A 27508-nucleotide genomic window follows, 5' to 3' on the forward strand; every position below is an offset into this window, starting at 1 on the left:
TCAGGTGACCGATTGCGATAGCCTTTTGTCAGGCGTCTGTTGTAAACAATTGACATTTTTTAACTTTTTACTAACCAAAAAGCCCAGAGAGCTGATATTGGACTTTTAGCATGCTAGGATGAAGGTCTACCAAGTTTGTTCAAATGAATGACCTTGACCAACTTTCAAGGTTACAGGAGTCAAATGTGTTGAAATCTTTGAAAAAACTTCTCAATAATCAAAAGGCCCAGAGTGCTAATATTGAGTCTGTAGCATGCTTGGATGAAGTGCTACCTAGGTTGTCTATATTATTGACCTTGACCCACTTTCAAGGTCATTTGTATAAAATATATCAAACAACTTCTTCTCCATAAGCAAATGGCCCAGGATGCTGATATTGCTGCTGATATTCTGCTGACGATAAGGGGATATCATGTTTGTTCAAATGAATGGCCTTGATCTCAAATATGCTAAACTACATCAACAGAGAGTGTCATCACTTATGTTTGAAAATTAAACCTTTAAACATAGTAACAATAAAAACTTTGTAAGTATGCATATATCGGTTCTGTTCTGTCTGCCCAAATGCTTGGACTGATGGTCAGTTTCTAAAACTCCTGAAGACCTCAGGTGACTTTTCAGGCCCATGGGCCTCTTGTTTCCGTTAACATTTTTTGGTGTTTTTCTGCCTTAAATCATTGGATCAAACTCAAGGAAAGCATCAAAGATAATCAACTGTTCCACTAAATGATTAAATGCAGTAAGATGGTGACCAGTCCATTCCAGTAATTTGCTCACAGGGACATGAAAGGAGTAGTGCTAGCATTCATGATATTTATAACAAGAAAGATTGCCCTGGTTTTCTGAAAGAGATTTTTGACTTAAAACAGATCTGGCTTTTGTGAACATAAAGGTCTTTTAAGAAATTCTACAGCACTCTATCCTCTCTACCTACTTGCAAATCATTAGGACCTAAAGTACTCTTTAACTTTAGAAGAATCTGAAGTTTTTGACATATTTGATCCATGTGATCTTCAAAATAGGTCAAGATCATTTCCATGAGAACACTTACCAACACTCCATAGTAGGAACCTTTTGGCCAAAACGCAGTACCCTTGGCCTTGCGAAACTTTAAAAGATTCTCAAAAGTTTTTAAGTTAATGATGTATGACCCCCTCTGGCCTTTAAATAGCTCAACGTCTTTCATAGCAGGAAACATTTAATAGGACTCTAAGTACCTACTGGTCAAAAATGAGGTTTCCTGGAAATTCTAGTGAAAATTTATTTGACCCTTGTGACCTGGAAAATAGGTCAAGATCATTAGTACTCTAATTTGAATATATGATGGTTTACATTTTTCAGAAAATTGAAACAGGCAAGTCTGTGCTGAGGTGGTTGTGTCCTTTGACACATCATCTTAATTGCTCTGGATGGCATGTCATGGGCCTGTAGCCTTCGCCTGTTGTAATTTGAAATTTGATAAGATTGTATACAATTTTGAACATATTTGACCCTTCTAACCGTGAAAGACCTGATGAACATTTTGATGGAAACTTTGTAGCACTCCATCCCAGGTATTTGTTTGCAAAATATCAAAACTCTTGGTTATCTGGAGAAGATTCTTAAATGAATTTTCAATATTTTGACCCCTGTGACCTTGAAAAAAGATCATTGTCATTTATATCAGAAAGCAATCTATCTCAGGTACAAGGTACCTCCTAACCAAAACAAGAACAGATTTTTTGCATTCTGGAACTTGAGAAGGTATGTTTTTATACACTGAACCCTGTGACCTTAAAAAGTTCATTTAAGGAAGGACGCTTTTCATTCCATCCCAGGTACCAAATGGGCTCTAGGTCTTCTAGAACTTGAAAAGATTCATAAACGTTTTAATGATCTTTAGACCCTTGCCACCTGACAAGGACTTTCACTGGAGGAAACTTCATGAAATTCACCCCAGGTACCTTCTAGCTAAATATCAGCTTGGTCTTCTTGAACTTCAGAATATAATTTTCATTCAACCTGGACTTAGATAAAGATAATGATATGACTCCAGTGACATTGAATATAGGTTAAGGTTATTTATATGAGAAAACTTTCTTGCACTCTATCCTTGGTACCTGCTGGCCTAATTTCAGGACTTTGGATCATTTAAAACACAAGAAGATTGAAATATATTTTAAGAATATTTGAACCTGATATGACTTTGAAAATAGGTCAGGGTCATTGATATTTTGTAGCATTCCATCAAAGGAATCAAACTTTCCAAATGTCGCTATCCTGGGCCCAGCTGCTTATTGACAGAGAACAGATTTTTAACAAAAAAATAGAGCCATATTCATGTACTAGATATCCTCTGGTGAAGATCTTAGGAGTGTAGTTTGATCCCTCGTCTACGTGGGAAATATAGGTCACAAAAGAATCCTGTACTGTTGCTTGATTTTACACCACAGAGCAAAAAGTTCCATCAAGAAATCAAACTATACCTCAGAAAATGTGAGCTACAAAAGATATCAAAAAAGTTAAAAAACACAATTCCTTACTACTTATAAGACCAAAAAAATTGTAATAAAATATAAAGACACAAATAAATACAGAAAATGTGTTTTAATAGTGTTTAAAACTTTTGATAGTATCATGCATATCAAATGGACCTATATTTCTGATGTTTCAATATAGCCTGGTCCAGCTGTTCATTGTTTATGTAGTTGTTTAACATAAAATAAACAATTGTATATTTCCTGGAGTTCATATCTGGTCAACCAGCTATAAATAGCATAATATTGTTCCAGCATAAGTTGTATTGACTTCTGTCAGTATTCAATCTCCACATCTGGACCAATCTAATAACCATTGGTCATTCTCCACATCTGTACCCATCTTTTTATCAGTGGTCATTCTCCACATCTGTACCCATCTTTTTATCAGTATTCAATCTCCACATCTGGACCAATCTAATAATCAGTGTGGTCATTCTCCACATCTGTACCCATCTTTTTATCAGTGGTCATTCTCCACATCTGGACCAATCTAATCATCAGTGGTCATTCTCCACATCTGGACCAATCTAATCATCAGTTGTCATTTTCCACATCTGGACCAATCTAATTATCAGTGGTCATTTTCCACATCTGGACCCATCCTTTTATTAGTGGTCATGTCTCCACATATGGAGTCATCCTTTTATCAGGGCCAAGTTATGAGGTTGAGTCTCATTTGTAGTCTGATGGTCTTGCAATATCTTTGCCATCCAACTGTGCTCGTGTCCTGTACCAACAATTCAGACTCCAATTGGTGGTTAAGCTTTTCACCAACAGTCTAGCTTTTGATCAGCAGTCCAGCCTTGCACTGGTGGTAAAACATTCCATCAGCAATCAACCTTTTTCTCAATGGTCAAGTTTTACATCAGTGGACAACCTGAACATCAATAGTCAGCTTCAGGAAAGGTTAAAGTTCAAGTTCTATGTAACCTTACAATGGATCTCTGGATGCTATCCCATCATTCCTCAGTGTAAAAGACGATTGTACTCTGCCATCAACTGAGATTTTTTAACAGCATCCCATGTCCTGGCAGCATAGTGAAACCTGGAAACACATGACATTTTGTCATGAATCAGCATTTTAGAATATTTTTAAACAATAATCTCTCATTTTAACTGAGATATTTAGCATTTTTTATGATTCTTTTTTTGTACATGTATATGCCAGATCTTTACAGAAATATTTATCTTTTAATAAAATCTATCTTAATTTATAAAAGATTTAAAAGCATGCTTAAAAGATTTAAAGTCTAATCATTTATAAAACGAAATGTTGAAATCAATATTTTTCAAAAACTTTTGCATGTTCAAGTAGTATATGACAGAAGTATTTTTACAGCTTTGATGAAATCTTGAGCACTTTTGATCCCAAAAAATTCCAAATTTGTCAGAAATTAGAAATAATTTCTTTAATAATGTAGCTATGAAGATAATTAATATTAGACTTGAAAGGAATCGCCATGAAGATTTAAAGATTTTGTACTGGATTGAAAAAGCCAATGAAAAAAAACAAATACGTTACAGCATTTTCATGTCATCAAGAAATGGCTTACTGCAGGATAAATATTTCATCATGATGTAAAGTTGTATAACATAACTTTTGTCTACTGATAACATAACAATAATCTAACCATTTTCCAATGTATAATCAATATCTTTGGCAATAAAATATGTATTCTGATTTGCCTCCATCACCTCCTAGGTTTCAAAATTTCGGCCTTTGACATCACTGACAAGAAGAAACCTTCAGTTTGTTTTATTTCCTACTTTTCTCTACTGTACCTAGTTCTAAATTTGTATTGAAAAGTGCTTTTCACTTGAGTGTCTTTTTTTGTAAAATCATCCTATTGGTTTTTACTCTGCTCAAGTTGATAATATACATACCAGTTTTTTTCCGAGAGTGTCGTGTGGGTAAGCTGTTCTCGTGGTAAAGCATAGATCTGCTGGCGAAGTCCATTGATGAGTGTAGTAAAGCTTGGATAACCTCTATACTCAGGCAACAGGGTCAGGATGGCTTCTACAGTGAAAGTAAATTCACAAATACATTATTATAACAAATGAAATAAATTATGAAACTGAGACTTTTTTAAAAATAAAAACCAAAATTCTGGAAGAGTTATTTAGATTTTACAAATAAATGTCTAACAAACTATTAAAGGCACAAATATCAATTTTTTCTATGGCATATCAAAAACTAGTAAATCTATTTCATTTAATAAATAAGATTGTAATAATTAAGGTAAGGTGGATACATTTCATATTTCATCTTATTGCCCAATATTTATACATGAACTGTACCATCAGTTACTCCTTGATCCTGAAAAGACCTCGTGACCTTGGTTGACTTTGTAATAGAAAACACTACTTTACCCTGATTTGATTTCCCAGCTGAGTCAATACAAGGAAGAGGATACAGATTGATATCTGACTTCACAGTTCTCCGGTTAAGACCTGGTAGCATTTTCCCATCAGCCACAGTCACTGAACCTAAAGATTCAAACATAATAGGACTACTTTTGACAAATTCAAAATAATTCACGACAGATACGTTACATTTTATCAATAAGGGTGGCAGTAAAATCTTTCTTGTAAAGTTGTATTTATAAATGATGAATTAATATTCCTCTGTTGCTTAGGACCAGATTTGCTTTAATAAACTTGAAAACTATTTTCATTTTGTATAATGGTGATACCAAAACTTACCAGAATATTTTGTCAGGAGCATATTAATGGATGAGGGTCACTTATAGGAGCATGGACGCTTACTGGGTCAAATACTCCAGTTACATAATTTCTCATTGGGAATACTGAACTCTTTAATTCTTGTATGTGGCACAGAGACATAAGTAAAAGTGACAATGTGTTTTTCAATGAGATTAGCAGCAAATGAATATAAACAGTACAACCCACTACGAGATATTGGCGAGAGAACCAAGAAGGAGCTTCGAGCCCACCCTCATATAATCTCTATTAGTTCTTAATCAGTTGGATCATATCTCTTCCATGTACATCCAGGAACAAAGTAGAAATTACATCAAGTACTTCTCAACAGCAATAAACTATATCTGTCAAAATCCAAGATGGTCACCTTCAAGCTAAAACACCTTAACTAATGAGGCCTACTATGGACCAATGTGTATTTGTCTTATATTCATAATTTCAGAATCATCCATCCTGTACTTGCTAAGAAATAGTGATAAGACAATATATCTCTCAAAATCCAGTATTTCTGATCGACCTTCAAGGAACAAATTGGAATTTATCACTTTAGATTTGAAAATGATTTCCTTTCGAACTTAGAACTTCAAGAAATAGTGATAACAACTATTATTTATGGACTGATTGGTGGTGCAGGAAGGAAGGGCAATTTGAACAGAGGTTGATAAAATATACCCAAATAAGAAGTCTTTTATGTATATGCAAATTAACAGAAGGTATACTGATATATCTATGGATTTTCTGTTTAAATAGAAACCTTTAAAACTGATCAATAGAGTCTACAGATTTCTGCATAGAGAAAAAAAAAAACTGATATGAAATGCTTGGAAATTTTTCAGTATTTGCTAGATCACCTCTATATTTCAGCTTGGAAGTTTCAAAGACTTTCATCAGTGTCTGCTGCATAGAGTTGAATGTTTCTACACTGAAGTGATCCCACACTGCCTTGTTCTGTATAAACACTGAAAATAAAGTACACATATATCTGGTGAATCTAGTGACATTATTGTACAGGTAAAGAAACCATTTCCCACTTTGGACTCATATCTAGTATAAAATTCTTTCATGGTGGAAGAGGAGCATGTGGTCCAATGGACCTGCATCGATCACCTTTTATGTATTCGAATTTTAAAAAAATAATTTACATCATCGACATTCAAAGTCTGGATAAATGAATAGAAGAAATTGACTGCCATGACCTTCAGTATGAGTCAAGGCTATTTCTTTTTTTAAATCTTTATCAGGCTTCATTCAAGAAACTACATATGCACCAGCAGAATAATAGGATTTGATACTTTGACCTACTATATGTCTAAAGGTAATTTCTTTTCACAAAATCTGTTTGGTTTTATCCAAGGAACATTTCTGCAAAACATCATGATTCTAGCCTTTTGGACATTGAAAAGATGTCATTTGAAGCTTTTTACAATTTACCCATGACCTTAACTGAATAAGGGTCAATGCCATTTTTTTCCATAAACATTGTTAAGCTTCATACTGGGAGCTTTCCAGTCAAATTTCCTATATAAAACTTTTGAATATTGAGAAAAGTCATCTTAAAGTTTAATATATTTTATTCCATTGACCTTGAATATGGGTCAAGGTCATTTAATTTTACAAAAATTTTTCAGGCTTGATATCAGGAACTTTCCACTCAAATATCATATATTATGATTCTAGCATATATGAAACTTGAAAAGAAGATGTCTGAAGGATGATCAAACTCAACCACTGTAAAACTCAGATTAGGACCACAGTCATTTCTTTTCACAAACATTGTTGGGCTTCATAAAGGGAACTTTCAAGTCAGATATCATATCATGATTCAAGGGATTTTGAATATTAAGAAGAAGTAAATTGTCTGAAGGTTTTAACAAATTTTACCTCTGTGAACTTGAATATGAATCATTTCACAAATGTTGTCAGGCATTAGCCAAGGAACCTAATATCCAAATATCACAATACATATGGTTATTGAGAAGAAGATGTTTGAAGGGAAAAAATTACACTCAATTGCTGATAGCCGATGGATGCCATACTCCAGGTATTCTTAAATCTACATGTGTATACCAATTGGCTAAAGGGAACTTCTTTTCTTTCACTTGATCAGTTGACATAAGACAAGTATAAGCCAGAGGTCCAATGTTCGAATCCTAGTCGATGCATTGACATACTGGGTAAATAATGCTTTATAGTCACATTATAAATTAAAAATTAACAGATGATAGATTCTTCAAGTTAACATAACTAGTGACAAGTCAATTTAGCGATTATGTCGATGTAAGCTTATAATGAGCATCAAAAAGCAGGTACAACATAGATCATGTTGGAGGATTGATATCTCTTTGCAATTGATCAGACCAAACATCCCTTTTTTTCTTCTAATGAATATGCTTATACTGCAGATACCTAAATGAAGTGTTTTGGAATTATTGAAGGACAATGTTCAAACACATTAGCTGTTTGTAACTCTACAGAACCGTTACAGATATGGCTTGGAGGGCTTATTACAAGGCATAATGCTGTAAAAGGATATGTTACAAAGTTAATATTGATGTAACATGTTGTTTTTTTTCACCATTCTACATGTCTGCGATAACAAAACTATGACATACATCAACTACACAAACATGCCCTACTAATGTCCTTAGCGGTTTAAAAGTATACCTTTTGTCTGGTTCCTTGGAAATCCTTAAGGCAATAAATATGTTCAAATCAAAATCTGCTATGTGTAGTAGGTTATTGAAAATGTATCCTGTTGAAGAATGGGAATTTAACTCATTTTTGCATTTGGAAAATATATCACAGTTTTATTTGATACGTTCAAATTACACTGACTAATATCCATGCTTCAAAGCAAATCCTATTAATTTAAATCCTATTTCAATCTATTTTTATTTTATTTCTAATTTATTTCACTATATGGCACAAACTTCATGGTAAACATCAATGCTTTTGACTATTTTTAATACAATATTTTTTTCATGTCTAAATATAAAATATCAAAAAGTATTGAATATTTTATATTTTCCTGACTTTACCGGTTGGAACCTTCTGAAAAGCTTCGCCTAAGTGGTTAAATAATGGATGATTGCAGTGTAAATGATAGGATTGACATTTTGTGGTGCGCTTCCTAAAGTGTGAGTAACGTCCCCTTGCCTAATTATAATCTGACGTCATTTTTTCCAGTCGCCATATTTCCTCCGCTGGTCCGTTACCCGAGGTAAAAATACCACGTGTTTTGTATTTTTTTCTTCAAGAACGAATATTGTGTGACATCTAGGTAATATCACATGTTATAAATTCGTGTTTTAACTCCATTACTTTCTGGTTGTACCGCGTGTCAGCATTCCCTTTGTGTAAAATATCGGGACGCCGGTTCGTCGACAATGATGAATTGAATGCAATGCATGTGAATTATTTCCAATTCTGTGCTGATATTATCACATTATAGTATTTCGGAATGCTGTACTCGATTATTTAGAACTAGAAGTATAAGCACACTCTGCATTAATTTGTTTTAAGACTATTCTCAATAACGCGAAGGAGGGGGAGGGGTTGTTTCATACGATTTCTTTATATAAAATAAATGAGGAATGCATTGACATGCAGTAAGTTATGTCCAAACCATTACAGTGGGAATAGGTTTGATAAGGATCGGGATTTGGGATTAAAAGTTAAAGCAAAAATATATGTTTGGTCAAGAGGTAAAAAAAAAGCACACGGCCGGTGTCTTAAAATATATGCTGTATTTTGGTGTCGGTGAAGAAAGACAAAAGTTGCTAGCCTCTGATGAGCCATTTTTGTCTTTCTGTCCCCAGCCAAAATACCGCTTACATTTTCAGACACTGACTATGTATTCTATTTATCCTGCAACATTGATGAAAACTCTTTTTGTTGTTCAATCTGTGGAAACCTGATGTTGACATTACACTGAATTTTGCCTGATGATGAACACCAAAAGAATTGCTCTGCACAGAAAGTGATCTTATAAATGTTCATTAACTTGTTCATTACAACATATTAAAATGCTTATTCCAACAATGTATATTTCTAATCATAATTTTATTCTTTCAAATTTCCGCCCATGCTAAAATACAGCTGTTTTTTTGTCACTGCCGAATACAGCTAAATTATATGTGGCAGTTGTTTTCTAACAATGGCAGTACCAGTTGCAGGATAAATCTTGTTAGAAAGTAGGCTACCATTTTGTTATATCTGATAATTTTCTCAATTGTAATTCATTTGTTGTCTCTTTTCATTTTCCTCAGCCTGAGCGAAAGGATTGGTTTTAATTTTTTTTACATATTTTTTTTTCTCCTCGCTGCTCACAATGATGAACTTGGTGTCCAGTCAAGACCAACATGTCGGAAAACCAGACCAATTTGATTATCAACTACCTGCCCCAAACCCTGACTGATGCCGAATTCCACTCTATGTTTGCCTCCATTGGTAATATAAAATCATGCAAGATTGTCCGTGACAAGGCTACTAACTACAGCTATGGTTTTGGTTTTGTCGATTACCAGTCGCCCGAGGATGCTCAGCGTGCCATACAGTCCCTGAATGGCCTTCAGCTCCAAAATAAATACATCAAGGTAGCATTAGCAAGACCCGGAGGTGACAGCATCAAGGGAGCTAACTTGTATGTCAGGAACATTCCACGAGATTTTACTGCCGGGGATCTTGAGAGTATTTTCAAATGTTATGGTGAAATTATCCAATGTCGTGTTCTAACTGATCAAGATACTGGCAATTCTAAAGGTGTAGGTTTCATACTGTTTAGTCAAAAAGCTTCAGCAGATACAGCATTAGCAGAAAAAAATGGTGTTCCACTTCGTGAGGGGGACTTGCCTTTAATGATCAAATATGCAGAGGACAATGCTCAGAAAGTTCGCCCACCAGTTCAACCAATGTATCCAGCTGGCCCAAGGGGCTTCCCAGGTGGCCCAATGCGCAACATGCAAAATCGTTCGCGTTACAATCCAATGACTGGAGGTGGCTACGGAAGTCCAGGTAATGGAATGGAGCCTCATGAAGGATATGTTCTATTTGCGTATAACATAGGGCCGGAGACCAACGAAAAGAATCTATGGGCTCTTTTCTCGCGCTATGGTGTCGTACAGAAAGTAAATGTTATCTATGACCACCAAAAGGGACTGACAAAAAACTATGGTTTTGTCACCATGGCAAACTATAATGCAGCTCAGATGGCTGTTAACTGTTTAAATGGCTACAAGTATTACAAGGGGAAGCCACTTTCTGTTTCTTTCAAAAATTGATTCTTAAATCACTTTTTTTTTACTTTTATTTTTTTTAATAATGTCTTCATTATTCCATCACATGATCCACATGCAATCCAGCAAATTACATCTCGCATCAGAGTGCTTATGCCTGGGATCTTTTTTTTCTCTCTCTGTTTTTTTTTTTTTTTCCTTTATTATTTGTCACATAAAATATATACATTAATGTAATGCAGTGACAAAGCCAGTGTGGTACATGTTAAAGTGTATTTACTTGATGCAACATTGTGAACTCGGTAAAATGTTTCATTCAAAAATGGGTCTAAACAAGGTCAAGAGGTAGAATTGTCTGCTCTTGCTGCTTTTGTTGCTTGGTGTTAAATGAAAAATTGTTACTAGATCAAGTACTATTTTAAGTTTCAATCATCATTTTGTTTAAAACATTTCTACAATGCGTTATGTTCATGATGTGTCAAAAGTGATTTTGATGAATAAATTTTAACCTCAAAATCTTTTCGATAATAATGGATTAGATTTTTTTTTTCTGGTTTTTTTGGTTTTATACATTACATGTTTAAAAATAAGCAGGACAGGTATTTCAGGTACTAATGTTTTTGAGTATGGCCAGTACCTATGCATTTAGCAAGCCTTTTTGGATCATCAACATCACTTTTCTCTGCATTGCTTCCCTTAGTCAGGGATAACTGGTCTGACAATGTGGTGGAAATAGGTTTGACAATTGACTTATATCAAGGGTTTGAAATAAGAGTTGTCAAAATTAATCAGATAAAGGCCATTCATGCTGAGAAATTCACTTGCACGTATGAATGTATAGAAGACATTATGATAAGGAAAGCAGCAATTAATATTTATAAGAAATCACCACTGGAAAGATGCTTCATCATAATTGTTCAAATGCCTGAGCATTTTCAGACGTCCTATGCTGGTCAACAGTTTAGCAATTTCCCCAGACAATAGTTGAAATCCTTAAATTATTATTGCACATGATACTGTAAAGATATAATTGTATAGATCTACATATGTAATATGAAAACAAGGACAACAGGTTAACATGATTTTTGTTAAAAACATTGTAGATCTTTTCAATGCAGGAATATAGAAAATTGTAAATGGTGGACCACTGACAATAAAAGTGCTATTGAGTGATATGTACTGTAGATCATCTGTTTATCAGAACACTGAATAATTATGTGATGCTACAATGACCTTTAGGACAGCATAATCATGCGATGCTACAATGACCTTTAGGACAGCATAATCATGTGATGCTATGAAAGACTTTATGACAACATAATCATATGATACTATGAATGACCTTTAGGTGTCTGAATCATGTGATGCTATAAATGACCCTTTAGGATAGCCTAATCATGTGATGCTATAAATGACCTTTAGGATAGCCTAATCATGTGATGCTATAAATGACCTTTAGGATAGCCTAATCATGTGATGCTATATATGACCTTTAGGTGTCCGAATCATGTGATGCTATAAATGACCTTTAGGATAGCCTAATCATGTGATGCTGTAAATGACCTTTAGGATACACAGCATTTCCTCAAGTCTTAGTGGAGCATGGGTAAAGGTATAAAACTGATTATAAGTACAACATTTGCAAATTATTCAACTATTCTTCACTTCCCACAAAAAAAAAAGTTCTCATAAAATAAACATTGGAATCAGCATTAAAGTGTAGTACATCCATGAGTTTAGAGTGATCTTTCCTACAGGTGGAGCTATCAGGTTACATACTACAGCAGTACTGCTGCGTTCCCCTCAAGTAGCGATGTTTTTGTTGATCAAAGTTCTACATGGAAGGACATTTTTCATTAATGAAGTGTGGCCAGATGTATTCATTTGCATAGGGCAAAAGGTTAGGAGGTCATATTAAGGACCATCACATCATCTACAATGTGTTGTTTCATAGACATCTATTATCATTGCCATCTGTCTTGTTTTCAAACAAAGATGATAAAAATATACATTTTTTGCATTGCGTACAACAGTATTGGACTGTTTTTTATATATGGCACTTATAACGTCTAAATACTTTATATAACAAATAACTAAGTAAAATGTTACAGTGTAAAGATTGAGCAAGCACTCTGAACTTACTAAATTTTTTACACTGCTTTTATTTGACAAGTTTCTGATCAGTTGATCGAGAGACTTGAAAAATGATGAATCTGAAAGCTTGTGTTTGGATTTAAAATGGGCTTTCCAAAAAATCAGTAAATTCAGTCATGCTGTGAATAACAAAGACTATCTCATTGTTTGGTCTTGTGATAGTCAGATGATCACCTTTTGTCAGATTTAGCAACAAAATATACCATGAGAAGTCAAAAAAACTTTTGTAAGATATAAAAACTTACATCCTTTTAAATTGTAATACAGGCTAGGACATCAGTATTTTCATATTTATATTTGTTATCAATGTAATGTGTATTTACATTATTTTCAAATTGTTTACAGCAAGGACAGTTTGATTGTATATGCTACAAACCTCTTACAGGAGCAAACACAGATACTTGTATTTCTGTTTATGGGAGCCATTTATAGGACTAGAACTTCCAATGAGAATATTTTTGTAGGCTTAATACAAGCAATAATTTAGAATTAAATAATCAAGATTTTCAAGTTTACGAAAATTAAACTTTCAATTTTTTTTACATAACATGTTAGAATCATTTTGTATTCAAAACCGTCTTTTTTCATTTTGTTGGTTTTTTTTGGGGTTTTCTTTCCTTTTTTTTCCTTTTTGTTTTTTGTCAAGCTTTTTGGGAAAAAAACTTTACTATTTTAAGACATTTGTTTTCTGTCAATATCTGAATTACAAGATAATCCCAAGTTTCTTTCCACCATTAAAAAAATCTTTGTCCAAATCATATTCTGAATACATGTGTTGTCTTTTATCAATGTTTCATTTTTATGCTATTCCACTGCAACCAATAGGTCAAACTTTTATCTTTAATTTTCTCACTAGTAAATTGCCAATCACACCAGTTCACTATATAAAAGTTGCGTGCTTGTAATTTACAGTTAGAGACAGTTTAAGATAACATTGTATGTTGAAGATTGTAACACTGTACATATACTGTGAATGTGAATACTGTAATGCTAGTAGTAGTATGCTGGTCAGATCCTGCCAGCCCCAGACAGGGAATGCTGAACACAACCTGTCAGCTTCTGAGAGTGATGCTGGTAACATATCTTGCCAGCTTCAGACAGCGATAATAAGAAAATGTTTGTTGTTGACTTTGTATTTCTTGTAGAAGTTGAAGAATGTTAATAAAAATGATACAGAAAATCAAATGTGGTCTTTTTAGTTATTAAGTTAATTTTGTTAGTAAAAAGAAGAAACTTTTTGGTCAGTTGAAAGTCTTACAAGGTGATTTTGTGTCATGTTGATGACATTATATAGTTTTGTAATGCAAGACTGGCGTGAACTGCGGACCTTAGATTAACTAATATCCACTGTAGATCCACAGTGATTATACACAAATTGTGTAGTTTCAGCCCCAGGCACCTGGAAGTTTTATGTATGACCTTGAATTTTCATATAATCATGGATAATACCACTCCCTGGACATGCCTCATTTCCTAACCATATCTTATAAAAGCAAAGGGTCATTTCACAAATAGATATGTTTAATGACCAGGTTACAATGGCAACCAAAATCTCTTCCTCCCCACCCCTCCCCCCAAAAAAACAACAAAAGAACAATCCAAAACAAACCTGCATGTTCATATGGCCCATGATATTTCTGATAGTTTCAATGAGATTGGTTCCCATGTTGAAGTAGAACTGTGGACAAGATCCTTCTAACACATCATTGCAACCAAATGGCATCAAATGTCACATGGTTTGGAAAACTGTGCCATTGTAATTACCATTCTTCATATCTTTTTCTAGCATAACTGGACAGTACAGAAATTTCAACCAATCAGATGCCTCCATTAAGTTTCCATAGTAATTGTTTTGGAACTCCTTAGGTGTCAAATTAAAGGTTTTTATAAAGGTGTCAAAGTATAGGTTTCAATAAGTTTTACTATTTGACAATTTTTTTAATTAAAATTCATTTAAAGACATGGGCTGTGGGATCATTTCATAAAATCCTGTTTCTGTTAACATAATAGCCAAAATTCATGCTGAAAAATCCACCTGCATAATACATGTGTTCACACATGGTTCCTAACATTCCTGTGTAGTTGCATTCACTAGTTCTTGAGTTCAGGAACTGTCTTTACGATTTTTTACAGACAGACATATGGACAAGCTGTGTGTTATGTGAGGGGATTGGCTCTACTTTGTGATTCTTGTCATCTATATCCTACTGCCTAGTTATTCTCATTCAATTGAAATCATCTTTTGATTCATTATTTCCTGACAATTTTTTACCAGTTAGGAAATAAACACTAATATTGACATCAGAGTCATGCACTTACTTTTTAAATTTTAATCTTTGTGGTTAATAATGTCACAACACATTATTAACCAGTAAAAACATTTTGAAATCCAAAAGACTTTTCTCTTGGTTCACTTCACCTACTTTAATACTTTGGATTTTCTTGTGATGACACTGAACTCATGCCATCAATTCTAGACATTGAAACCAATTGCAAGACTGATAGATAGTTCAACTTTCTAAAAGAGCTACATACCATTTGGGATCAGACTGGATTCAAAGGGAGTTGCTCTAAGATTGAACCAGGTCCTACAAGCAGCTATCCTAAAAGATCTTGTCTGGTCCAAAAAAAAACTACTCTGAAATCCTGCCTGGTTCTAGGTTTTGAAGTTTTATCTATCATGATCTCTTTCTAGACTGGTTCTTAAAATGCTACCATGAGATCAGGACTGGCTGATATTACCGTTATGCAACACTTTATGCTTCTAATAGTATTACTCAGTAGTTTAGAAATAATCACTCTATACAATCCTTACCTAAGTTTGGAAAATAATCTGATGAGTCTTCACTGGGGTTGTCGTGGTTACTGGATGGTGATGATGGCTTCAGCATCTCTGCAGTCAGCAGAAATCTGTTGATTTATTACATGTAAGATATTAGAACATGCGGAATTCAGAAGAAAACCCCAAAAGTGCTCTTTGAAAAAAAAATTGTTGAAAAAATTACCTCTTTTCAAAGACTACCAAGGTGTGTGCCAGTTGCTGTATAGTTATGTAAATGATTTGGATGAAAAGATTATGATTAATTGATACAATCATGTCACGATCAAGTTTTCTATGGGTAAAACATTACCATCTTTGTTCATAATAGCTGCTATTCACATGTTTGTTTGGATTTTGCAATGCTGTGATGATCCCTTGTTTGATTCTTTTTCCCCGGACTTTTGGTTATCAATTATGTAATGCCCTCTGTGATATCCCAATCCCTCAGTCCTGACTTTTAGTTGGAGATATTGTGTTGCCACACTGTAATATCCCCCACCCCTCAGGCCTGAATTTGAGTTAGACACAACCTGATGCCCCTCTGTAATATCCCAAACCTATTTCCCTGACTTTGAGTTGGAGATAATGTGTTGCCCCTCTGTAACATTCCAAACCCTAACTTCAAGTTGGATGTAATGTGTTGCCTCTCTGTAATATCCCAAAATCTTACTTTGAGTTGGAGATTATGTGTTGCCCCTCTGTAATATCCCTACCCATCACTTTGAGTTTGAGATTATGTGTTACCCCTCTGTAATATCCCAAAATCTGACTTTGAGTTGGAGATTATATATTTCCCCCTTCCTGGGCTTATTATAAAAATAAATATAAAGTTAAATATGTTTTGTTACCTAAGGAAGCTTGTATCAGTAAACCAATCCTGCACCACCAGAACAACATGACACACATTCATCAAGAAGGCAGCTTGCTGCAAGGACTAAAACAAAATTGGAGATCTGATTAATGTCAGGAAAATATTTAAAACAAGATAATCAACATCTGATTGTGTAGACTTCAGTTCTTGTTACAAAATCAAACTGCCATCAGAGAGGAGCTTAGATTCATTTGCAGGGTTTGTGCTTGGTATTAACAAATGACCCCTTTTTGGATAAAATGGGGTCCTTTTATATTTTTTGAATGGATGTCTTCTAGATAAGTGTCTACAATCCTTTTCAACTTCAATAGGCTATAGGAACAGCTTCACCACAAACTCTAAATCTTGGATTTTGGACAAGCACGCGTTGGAATTTTCCTATTTATTTCTACTGGTTCATTTCAGCAATGCAATCTCGAAATGATAAAGAGAGGAATGAATTTTCTAAATGGAAAAAACTTCTAATATCTTTTTCAAAAATTCAGTTACAAATCGTATCAGAGGAAATTGCATTGCACATCACCTACCTGTATTTCAATGCAGTTTTCTGCTGTACTGTACTCAGAACCAATTTTCTTATCGTGGCGGATCATCCGGTCCAATACCGATGAACTCATCACAGGCTGTCAAAAAAAAATTAAATAATGTTCAGGTTTTACTTTCAAAGCTGCATAAACACACCTGTATTAATCATGCACAGACTGTCAAACATTCAGTCTATATTCACAGGTCCTCAGCATAGCCCACCAGTCAATATTCAAAGACCCTCAACACAGCCCATCAAATTTTTAAATATATGGTCATTATTCAACTGCCCTCTGCTCAATACAGCTCATCAATATTAAATGATATAATAAAATTATTTATAATATGCATAAAAAATATTTTGTCAAAAATCTTTGGCTATCAATATGGTCAATCAAAATGTCAAAAATGTGGTTGTAAATTCTCTCATCACAGGGTTACACAAAACTTTATCAATACTAATGCTATCGCCACATGACAGACACTTGAAACGTATTTCAAAATGTCAGACAAACCTGTGTATCAAGAAAGATGACTCGTTCACCAGACACAAACATGTCTACTCCACTGGTCTGGTGCTCACACAGTTCAATGGTGTCATGGGTCTGGGGTGGAAACAGGAACTGTCTACAAAAGTGTTTTTTTCTTTTTATGTTTTTGAATTTTAAATCAACAATAAAAGTTTCTGTGAACATGCCATATAGAAAAGAATGCTGAGTTTGAGGGCAATGACACACTCATAAATCTTGTCAAAAGTCACCAGATATTGTACAATTTGAGGATACACATAAGCAGATACCTATCATAGATTCATAGATTTAGTAAGCATATGGCAGGATAACTCTTAATAGAGATTCGCATATTGGACAAGCATGTTTTAGAATTAACGTTTCTTGGAAATATATTGTCTTCTATGAGAATAAACAGAATTTGGATCAAACTTTGATAGATTTGTCCCCAAGAGTTGTTCATCATCAGTGTTTTAACTTACCTGTGATTGTCTTCAGGAGAGTTACCGGCCAGCAGCGACAGAGCTGTAGACTTCCCACTGCCTTGAGGTCCAATAACCCCAACCACCAGGAAATCTGTCTGGTCCACCAACATCTACAACGGATAAACGTACAATGGAATCTTCTTCTCTGGATAAAACGGAGACATGTACCCCCAGAAATAAAAGTATCAAAATCTGCTTTTCAAAGTCCTTAACGACATAGATACTGGAAATATTGTCCAGTCTCTTATCACTCTGTGAATCCTGGAAAAAGATCCGGATGCAAACATGCTTATTCTATCTCAGATTCAGGTGATGGGCTTATTACAGGACCATTAAATAGCAATTCCTTGTAATTTTACTGAATAGTAGTAGATTTGGATTGTATTACCAAGCATCAATTTTTTTGCTGGATAGATTCTGTATTGATTCAGCATTCATCAACAGGGAACATCTTACCGCACATTGTATCTATCTGGCAAAGATTCCATATCTGATAAAAAATTCACTGATATCTACAGCTGTTCAGTAGCATATAGAAAAATACAGTTTCCAAACGGAATATAAAATCATGGGTTGTTCACCTGACTCTAAGTATGGGGTAATATGTTACTTCATTGTGCTTATAGCCAGAAGTCTCACCTCCATTGCCGACTCTTGCCACATCTGAGATTCATCCACCAGTTTTGTACATCTAGTCATCTCTGGAGGCGGAGCCAGACGGTTCTGACTTGAACCTGTTAAGGGGAAATAACTTCCATACATGGTATTTCACAAGAACACAATTTCCTAGGTCCTTCAGGATATGAATGAAAAGAAGAGTGACATACATTCTAATACATCATACAATTTCCTTAGTTTTAAATGAATATATGAAATAATATCTTTTCAAGCTGCAGACCAAGATTGATGAAATACTTCAATATTTTATACAAACGGAACAAGGATTGAAAAATTCACAATCAGAATCCCCCTCTCCCTCTTGAGTAATTTCATTTTTATCCAAATTATAAGAAAAATGACCACCCTTTCCTTATGATGATCTAGAAACTTAATTACCCCAACATAAAAAAAAAGTTATGGCAGTCCATAAACAGGTCAGCAATATCAAAATTTTAAATTTTGATTTAAGTCTGTTTGTTTGTATACAGTGTTTGTAAACACTTTTGTATCCCTTCATATGTTCACTGCATTAAAATTTGAATAAAGTGCCTAGCTACTTACTTTCAGATGAAAAGTGTTGGTTACGCTGCACAGTGTGAGTGGGCTGAGGAGGTGGGGTTTCACCTGAGGTCAAAGATGCTGGAATGCTAGTCAAGTTTCCAGTCGGAGCTGATGGGACATCATCACGATTTCTCAACATCACCATCTTCTCTGGAGTTTTACTTCCGAGTGCCGAGGGTGTGGCAGGTCCACTGACGCTTGGAGTCACTCCAGCTGTTGTGGAAGTGCTGCCCTTTTATAAAAATAATTCTCGTCATCAAACAAAATCTGCAACTCATTTTATGATATAAAATGTAAATATTTTATATATGCTGTATTCAGTTTCCATATTAGGACCATAAACTTGTGCCATGCTCATAAAATTGTATAGAGTGGTAAAAATTCTAGATCACTTTGGCCATGGAAACCAATATATGAAATCTTTTCCTTTAAATGTAAGTCAGAACCATGTTGCAACTAAAGTGTATCATAATCAATATGATACCAAATTATACCTGTTCTTGAGATGGTTTGGCCAGGATGATGGGGCGTGGCTTCTCAGAAGTTTCATTTCCATACTCCTCCTAAGCCAAATAATGAAACAAATGTTGTGATTAAACTTATAAACTTTATTTCTTTTACAACAATTGCAAAAAAAAGTTTTGTCAACTTATACTAGTCACTCTTGTTGGCCCGTTTGTAAGCGCGCGAGGGGTCTTACTTTGGGAGGAAACTGGAGTACCCGGGGAAAACCTACGTGGTCGGGCAGGTGACCCCTTACCTTTTCACGTCCTTCCAGGAATCGAACCCCGGTCAGCTAGGTGAAAGGCGAGTGCGTTACCACTGCACCACCCGACCACCAAAATGTTGTGTTTAGGCCTAGTGTCTTTCAAAATCCAGAAATAATAACTAAGTTACTTCAATCAGTTATTGTTCTAATTTGTCATTGACTTTTAATTACTTTTTCAGTGGTGTCACCCTTAAGCTTGAATTGTTTTGAAGAACAACTAAACAGTTGCTGGTATGAACATTTTTCCTCAGCCTTGGGGTAACCATACACCAATTTCTGAGTGCACAAGATTGCCATAAATGGTCAATAATGCATCTACATGTATATGCAACAGGACAGGTAAAAAAATAATCACGTTGAGTGCCTCAGCAGGAATTAAACGCAGGTCGTAATACACTGTAATTATATGTACCTGTAAAAACTGAGTAAGGGGCAAGAATAACAATTTTATCACTATGAGTAAGTGACATTGGCTCACTCCTTTTACGTGTACAAGCCTTAACTGTATTTAATGAAGTCAAATCAATTCATATAACTTTAGGTTTTTGTTACCCACTTCAGTTTTCTTTTTGTATTGTTCTTTTAATTATGAAGAATTAAGCCTTTTAATGTGTCTGAAATTGGGGGCTAAGATATGAAGTCTCGCTCCTTCATAGAAAACAATGGCAAGTATGTGACGATTTAGTGACTGTGGGAAAGCAATATCACGGAAAGTACGCAACAAGCTCTAAACCGATACTGAGAATCGAATCAAGGACTACAAAACCGGTGTCTGTGATTTTAAACACCGTTTGATCCACTTGACTGAAAACAACCTTCCGTTGTCTTTCGGGTCCACCTCCTCTACCTCCCCTGCGTGGCCTCCGCCGCATCCCCCGACCATCCCTGTCGCTTTGAGAAGACATTTTTATCTGTCAATTTCTAGATCCTCACTACTGAGTGTGTTGTCGTTTGATGAAATTGAAGTTTTTACCTCCAAATTGGAGAACGCCTAAATCTAGAACATTTCAAAATATTATTGTTTTCTTTTATGATAAATTAAGTTTATTTTATTAATAATCCTGTTTATATTATCAATAAATTTGTAATTAAAAATTAGTCAAACCTACAGAACTGTTCTCTCTGATTTTGTATGTTTCTTATATAAAATATTGCACAATTAAACTTATGTTTTGAGATCACCCCAAAGTTCGAACTCTTTTATGAAGTGAGGCGAAGAAGTGATACGACGGTAAACACACTGACTGCTGATTAACATTTTTATTCGTACGATTCGTGTTTTTGTGCTTAAGATAACCAGCCAACACGCTCCAAGAGTAAATGCATATCCAGTACACGACCGAATGATATTTTAAAGGTTAAAATTTCCGTTCAAGGAGCATGTGAATGTTGCTCAGTGCAAGCCGGGTCTAGACGCTCTGGAGACACGATAAGTTGATGATGTCATGATCATGCCACGATTTTCGCATAAGGGTATACTTTTTAGTAAAATCTCGGCATTCTGATACAGAAATTTTGATAGTTTAAAGCATTTGTTTCCAATTAATGCGATAACACTGGTGACTTTTTTATACAATATGCAAGTATTTTCATCTCAAATGAGATTTTTAATTGAATTTTATTGATGTAAACGAAATTTGATAAATAAAAAACAAGTTATTTTCATTTCATGTTTAGACGACAGCGCAATTTGGAAGTATACCGGACAACGCCAGCTCTGGAGTGGAGAAATGATTTAGGCAGTCACAAAGATGAAAAGATCAAATTTCAGATAAATTTGCAGTTATTTGAAAAGCAAAGGATGCCTTTGTAATGAAGCAAAAATAATTTTCAGAAAATTGTGAATGTGGTTTTAGAAATAACCCTGTAAGTGAGGAACATGGGACGACGATGAGAATCAATGTACAGAATGTTAGTCACCAGGAGGTCGTGTCACTGCACCTGCCTCTTATCATTGGAGAGATTGAGTCGGCAACACCTCTCAGTCAGGCTCATGTGGAAGTTTGGAATGCTTCATGGCCCCAGTATACAAAATTGCAGTGGCCAGTTATAGACAGAACATTCAAAGCTCTTGTTAGACTGGGAATTGGAGAAAATGTCATACATTTGAAATTTGAAAATGAATTATCAACGATACATCTCATCCGCGAGATGCCACATTTTGTCCATTTTGTCCGTCCAGTGTACATTGTATGTTCAGACAACGATGGCTATTTTCAGGCCCCAGCAGATGAGGACTGTTCTCCAAACAGTGCTCAGGAAAGAATTAAACTGGCAGCCATGTTGATTCAGACATTCACAGCAGAAAAGATGAGAGAACATGGGTTTGGGAGACAGAACTTTCAGTTGGAACTGGATGAGTGTGGGGAACCTATCTGTCACATTTTTCAGAGTAAACTAACGTTAGAGGAAGCTCACAGTAAAACAGGAAATGAACTGTGGACGTACTTTGCAAAAGAACTTGTGACCTCAGACTTGAGTAAGAAAGAAACATGCAAATGGTTTTGTTTTATGTCTTTCACAAGGTATTTTCCACCAGAAGGCAAAATGCCAAAAACTCACGGCGAGGTTTTGAGCAATACACGTGGCCATACAGCATTAGGTAAGCTGAAAGGGATTTTATATAGATTTTGTTGCAGTAAGCTCATTATACAGTTCTAAACAAGACAAGATCTTTTTTGGTTATAAATGAAAAAAGCTGAACATATAAAGGAAAATAACAGATCTATGAAAATAGTAAAATACAGATTGTTTTCTTTTGGGTGATAGAAATATTGACATGTCATTCTTACCTTTAAAAAATTACTGATAAAGAAGATTAACTTTTTTCAAGTCCAGTTTGAAATGCGGCATAGATTTATATTAGAATTTGTAGAATTGAATATTTGATGTTTCTGTCTGTTGTGCTACTTCACCTTGGTTAGGGATTGAAAATATACATATAGTGAAAAAAATGTACAGGCCTGTTTATTTGTTATTATTTGTTTTATCTGTGCACATTTATATGTATGTTGTATACAAATATATACATTTCAATTGTCTTACTCATTCATTCTTTTTAGGAGGTGGTGGTCTTGCCCTTTTTGGAACAGGTAATCTCCACACCTGGGCTCCCTCGTTAGATCAGATGTATGCCTACTTCACAAACAACAAGAAGATTGATCGTAGGGAACTCATGGATGACAGTGCTTACAGGTAAAAAGGTTACAGGTGTATGAGTGTAGGAACAATCAGTTGATCATATAAATAGTTGATGGATTCTATAGGCAAGTTGTTTGAACAGGTAAAAGCATGTATAGAATTTTTGATGCAACTGCTACACGTTATTTTGCAGTCTGTGAAGTTTTTTAGTTAAATTGTGGAGGTAAGACATTCTTTTGCAATTTTGAACCCTGATGATTAATTCAGCATACAGCTGGTATCTCCTTAAAAAGTAATTTGTTACTTTGACTCATGTGGTCATATTTTCTTTTCCTATTTCTTCTAAAATTTAGTTTCTGATGAGAACAGCTATGCAATGCCAATGTATTCTGATCTGTATTTGCTACATGTGCACATTTTGTCAGATTAGACAGATTTTTAAGCTCTGTGAAGGTGGAGTATATAGTCAGCGCTTTGTCCATCTGTCATAATTTTGTCGAGAGCATAACACAACAACTATTAGAGGTATCAACATGAAACTTCATAGGAAGATAGAACTCAACAAGGAGAAGTGCAGTGCACAAGAACCATTACTCTCTTTTGCATAATTTGGTTCTTATTGCCCTGTGCTATTTTTCATACTTAAATTTTGTCAGGAGCATTACACTAAAACTATCACTCTCTTTTGCATAATTTAGGAGTTACTACCCTTTACTTTTTTCATACTAAAATTTTGTCCCATTCATGGATCATAGCCTTCTATGACAAACCTTGTTTTATAGAGATTTTGTATTGTCTGTAGAAGGGGATATGATAGCTCACTTGATAGAGCACTGGACTATACAACCACAGGTGAGGAAGCAGACATGAATAAAAGTTTGATGGTCTTTTATGTATTTAAAGCTGAAATTACTGATGTATAGTTGTGTCTTTGGACAAGACACTATTGCTTTGGATGGTATACAATGGACCTCCCCTATGTTGTTCATTGAGGTAATCACTAGTTCTTGAACATGACACTTTGCTGGATGTTTTAGTTGAATTTTCCCAGCTGTACAATGTTTTGGTTACAAGTATTCCAGAACAAGGATTCAATTCATGCAGAACACACTGATAGGAGGTGAACCTACAGTGTCTTTAGCATGATAATCTACAGCTCTACCAACTTAGTGAAAGAATCATGTTCCATCAGCTAGGTGACAGAGACCATATTTATGATTTCTACAAGCCACACAGACCTGTTGCATTTACACTAGGATCTTAGAGGTAATTTTGTGAGGAACAGTTGTTAAGTGGCTTGAAATATTTTGACTATTATCTTATTTCACTCATTTGTTCATTACAGAGAGTATTATTGGGCCAACTATGCAACAGGGCTTGGCGCTTCTCTCCACGAACTTGGTCACACTTTTGACCTTGCACACACACCAACGGGTATAATGGCACGAGGATTTGATGACATCTATAAAGTCTTCACGATACGAAAATCAAGGAACCGGGACCGTAGCAAGACACGACACCACTACCGTAGTGGAAGTCGTGACAGCAACATATCCCGAACATCCTCCACAAGCAGTGTGGAGAGCGTGACAGGAAGTAGTAACCAATCAGCAGAAGAAAGTTCAGACCAAGGTCAAGGGTCAGGTCAGAGGTCAGGGAAAGATAAATCTTTAACTCAGGGTCAAATTCAGCAGCAAAGCCAAATACATCAACGACCAACTCAACTAAATAGAAATAAGGATGTATGTTTTGGAAGTCCACTCAGGAAGGTCAGTATATCATGATGTCTTCAGAAAGTTTTTGAATTTTATAAAAGAACTTTTTCAGTCTTGAAAGTGTACTTGTAATACAAACATATTATGAAATGTATGTTACTTCACTGACTAGTTTGTATGTAGAATTTTACATAGTGGCTGTCATTTGCCTTTGGGAAAATTTTAATTATTACAAATGTTATTTACCATCATATGAACACTTAATAAATAGCAGCTTTGTCATGAACCACTGGGGACACAGATGTCACTTTTACACGTGAATTTCTTTGCTGGAAACCCAAACATGGTAATAAAAGAATGATATTTCCTTGACAAAAAGTATATATATCTTTGATTATTTAGGTGAAAATGCAATGGAAACAGACTAAGGTTTCATTGACATTTTTTATATTGTTTACAGACTAACCACACCAACAACTATATAGCACCCCCACCGGTTGTTGTAAAAATGGAAAAGGGCTTTACTCCAGTCAAATCTCCCTCCACACTGACTTTTAGTGTCAAGAACTATGATGGAACACAGCAACACAAGGTTGTTGCCCATGACGATGGGATAGAGACAGTTACAGACATGTTACTAGGGACAGATGGCCGTCTGCTGGCCAAGTCCACCTCCAGAGGTAGGTGATCAAAATATTTAGCTTTTACAAGGAAGAGATGGTCTTCAGCTGGCTCTGTCCACCACCAGATGTATTATCAAATTTATGAAATACGATAAGCTTAATATTTAGCTGTTCCTAGGGACACTACACAGGTAATGACACTATGACCCAGATAGCACTTAACCAGATTTGATTTTAAGGCATCACTAACTTCAAGTCTCAAATACAGACAGCTGTATGTTTGTCATTTCAGAACGTACATCATCTTGTTCTTCTGTGAGTTCTACCTCTTCACTTCACTCGCCTATTGGAACAACTCCATCCAACCTCCCTAACTCACCCGATGAGCCACTTGTCTTCCCAGAAGTCACCTTCAAAGATGGCGGTGCCCACTGGTACCGATCCTCTGCTGTGCTTCTCTTTTTCCACAAGTAGGTTTCAAGATCTTAGCTAGTAGGTCACACAATCTTAGTATTCAGAAGTTTGTCACTAGATCTTAAAGACAGAAAGATATTGTCTTACTTTGGAAAAATGATTACCTGAATTTAAAAATGAAATTATATTGTTGTAAGAGCTATCAGAATTCATATCTTAATTTTTCAAAACGGTAAATTGTTTCATCTTACTTGAACAAATAAATGAAGAACAAATCATTTCCTCAAGTTACTTTTGCGATATTTGCTGACCTCATTATTGCAAGCAATACCCAGTAAATAATTTCTAATGTTTGGTAAATATAGTGCTGTCAGATAAAGCTTTGAAAAATCGACTTGCAACTATACTCAAAATATAAAGATGCACCTACAGAATATCATGACAAATTTACTTTATTGAATATATCATTGTCAGCAATTAAATTCTGTTTGAATATCTATAAGAAAATCATTTTGACTCCTGGTCAATTATACATTGAAATTTCTTTTATAAAAATCTACTTGGTTGTAGATGGTTCAACAAGGCCAACCCAAAAGATCCTAAAAAGCAGCCAATAATATCAGGGTGAGAATTCAGACGATTCTGTTTCAATCTAAAGTTATGTTTCAGGATATGACCATCATACAATGTATTATGAATAAGAAGCAACAAGGTTTTGAAATTATCTCTTTTATTATTTGATCAAATTGAAATTGCATGGGTATAAGATTATCTTTTTTTTTATCAGCCAAAGAAAATTTTCAGTTTTAATATTTCAGTGGAATATTATATTTTCTGAAAATGAAATGTAAGAAATTTTGTTTCAAGGTCAAAGGTCAATGTTTTGCACTGTATGAGTTTTCATGAAACTTGCATGATATTTCAGGAATAAGAATTAAGAAAACAGTGTGAAAATTATTTAATTCTTTGCAAAATAATATATTTGTCTTTTTATATTAGATCTCTTTATAGTTGGTTGTGTACTTAATATACTTCTGTGTATTTCTGGTTGATAATAAGTGTGTGTGTTGTACAGGTCAAAGGTCATGGCCATTGGAGGTATCCGCCTTGTGGAGTTACGAAGTGACCCTGAGGGCATTGTATTTTTCCACTGGGAATTCCTTCGGGAGACTCCACCCACAAATTTTGTCCTCAAGCTGTCTGCAGTTCGGAACCTTCCCGCTGGGGCAGAAGTGGTCACAGTGCTAGTTGAAGACAGTTACGGGAATATCACTCGACGTAAAGTACGATTGGGTGATTTCCAGAAGTAATTCAACTGAATAAGACATTTAGATGCCAGATCGCTAGGAGTCACACCTCACTGTAGGATTTATGGTTTGATTTGATTTAGAATATAAATGTTGTATGTATATTAAGGAAACAAAAACATTTCAACTGAAGTCACTTTCTGGTAGCATGAGGTAGGAATTTTGTCAATTTGTTTAAAAAAAGTTGTAACTGAAGTCAGTTGAATGTGACCTGATTTATTTATTTTTCTACAAATTAAATGTACCTGTCAAGATTCCAACAAAAATTTAGATTTTTTTTTTTTTTTTGCAAATTTGCTTCTTTTTGATAGTTGAAAGATCCATGAATTAAATAGCAGCAATTGTTAACACTTCAGAACTCATGCTACACCACATGAGACAAAGGACCAAAAATGAAAAACATATTTGTTTGCAATTTCTCTACCGACCTTAAGGTGAAAAACTTTGTTAACAGTCAAAGATCACCATTTCATAACGAG

The 27508-nt window shown here is 35.0% G+C and overlaps 3 protein-coding genes across 5 annotated transcripts; 2 read left to right on the forward strand and 1 right to left on the reverse strand.

Moving 5' to 3' along the window:
- Positions 1–2567: 2567 nt before the first annotated feature.
- On the reverse strand, positions 2568–20734 carry LOC132544926 (nonsense-mediated mRNA decay factor SMG9-like). Its single transcript, XM_060208587.1, has 13 exons — positions 20645–20734; positions 19555–19623; positions 19061–19292; positions 18479–18573; positions 17837–17949; positions 17361–17472; positions 16848–16943; positions 16298–16383; positions 15444–15538; positions 6092–6199; positions 4890–5006; positions 4404–4536; positions 2568–3564 (listed from the first exon to the last, which is right to left on the reverse strand). Exons 1-13 carry the CDS (start codon positions 20732–20734, stop codon positions 3486–3488), a joined length of 1425 nt encoding a protein of 474 aa, XP_060064570.1. The 3' UTR covers positions 2568–3485.
- LOC132544928 (ELAV-like protein 2) lies at positions 8433–13813 on the forward strand. 3 transcript variants are annotated; one of them, XM_060208589.1, is made up of 2 exons: positions 8433–8460; positions 9509–13813. In XM_060208589.1, the coding sequence occupies exon 2, from the start codon at positions 9602–9604 to the stop codon at positions 10517–10519; it is 918 nt and encodes a 305-aa protein (XP_060064572.1). In that variant the 5' UTR covers positions 8433–8460; positions 9509–9601; the 3' UTR covers positions 10520–13813. The 3 variants fall into 3 exon arrangements, with proteins under 3 accessions (XP_060064572.1, XP_060064573.1, XP_060064574.1); XM_060208590.1 differs by having other exon boundaries at positions 8435–8460; positions 9591–13813; XM_060208591.1 differs by having other exon boundaries at positions 8448–8520; positions 9591–13813.
- Positions 20735–21719: 985 nt separating the features above from the next.
- Positions 21720–27032, forward strand: LOC132544927 (uncharacterized). Its single transcript, XM_060208588.1, has 7 exons — positions 21720–22431; positions 22892–23024; positions 24316–24739; positions 25146–25365; positions 25601–25778; positions 26293–26346; positions 26798–27032. The coding sequence occupies exons 1-7, from the start codon at positions 21720–21722 to the stop codon at positions 27030–27032; spliced, it is 1956 nt and encodes a 651-aa protein (XP_060064571.1).
- Positions 27033–27508: the final 476 nt, after the last annotated feature.

This window comes from Ylistrum balloti, unplaced genomic scaffold (genome assembly GCF_031769215.1).
Source record: "Ylistrum balloti isolate Yb309-2 unplaced genomic scaffold, AGI_CSIRO_Ybal_v1 Utg369816, whole genome shotgun sequence".
Taxonomy (NCBI): domain Eukaryota; kingdom Metazoa; phylum Mollusca; class Bivalvia; order Pectinida; family Pectinidae; genus Ylistrum; species Ylistrum balloti.

Excerpts from the sequence above, each read along its gene's own strand:
- LOC132544926 (XM_060208587.1), bottom strand. The coding sequence starts at position 20,734 with ATGTCTTCTCAAAGCGACAGGGATGGTCGGGGGATGCGGCGGAGGCCA. Across the intron at positions 17,950-18,478 it reads GGCAAGAGTCGGCAATGGAG|ATGTTGGTGGACCAGACAGA; the intron begins GTGAGACTTCTG and ends TATCCGTTGTAG. Across the intron at positions 16,384-16,847 it reads AAAACTGCATTGAAATACAG|TCCTTGCAGCAAGCTGCCTT; the intron begins GTAGGTGATGTG and ends ATTTTGTTTTAG.
- LOC132544928 (XM_060208589.1), top strand. The coding sequence starts at position 9,602 with ATGTCGGAAAACCAGACCAATTTGATTATCAACTACCTGCCCCAAACC.
- LOC132544927 (XM_060208588.1), top strand. The coding sequence starts at position 21,720 with ATGAGAATCAATGTACAGAATGTTAGTCACCAGGAGGTCGTGTCACTG. Across the intron at positions 24,740-25,145 it reads TTGGAAGTCCACTCAGGAAG|ACTAACCACACCAACAACTA; the intron begins GTCAGTATATCA and ends TATTGTTTACAG. Across the intron at positions 26,347-26,797 it reads AAGCAGCCAATAATATCAGG|GTCAAAGGTCATGGCCATTG; the intron begins GTGAGAATTCAG and ends TGTGTTGTACAG.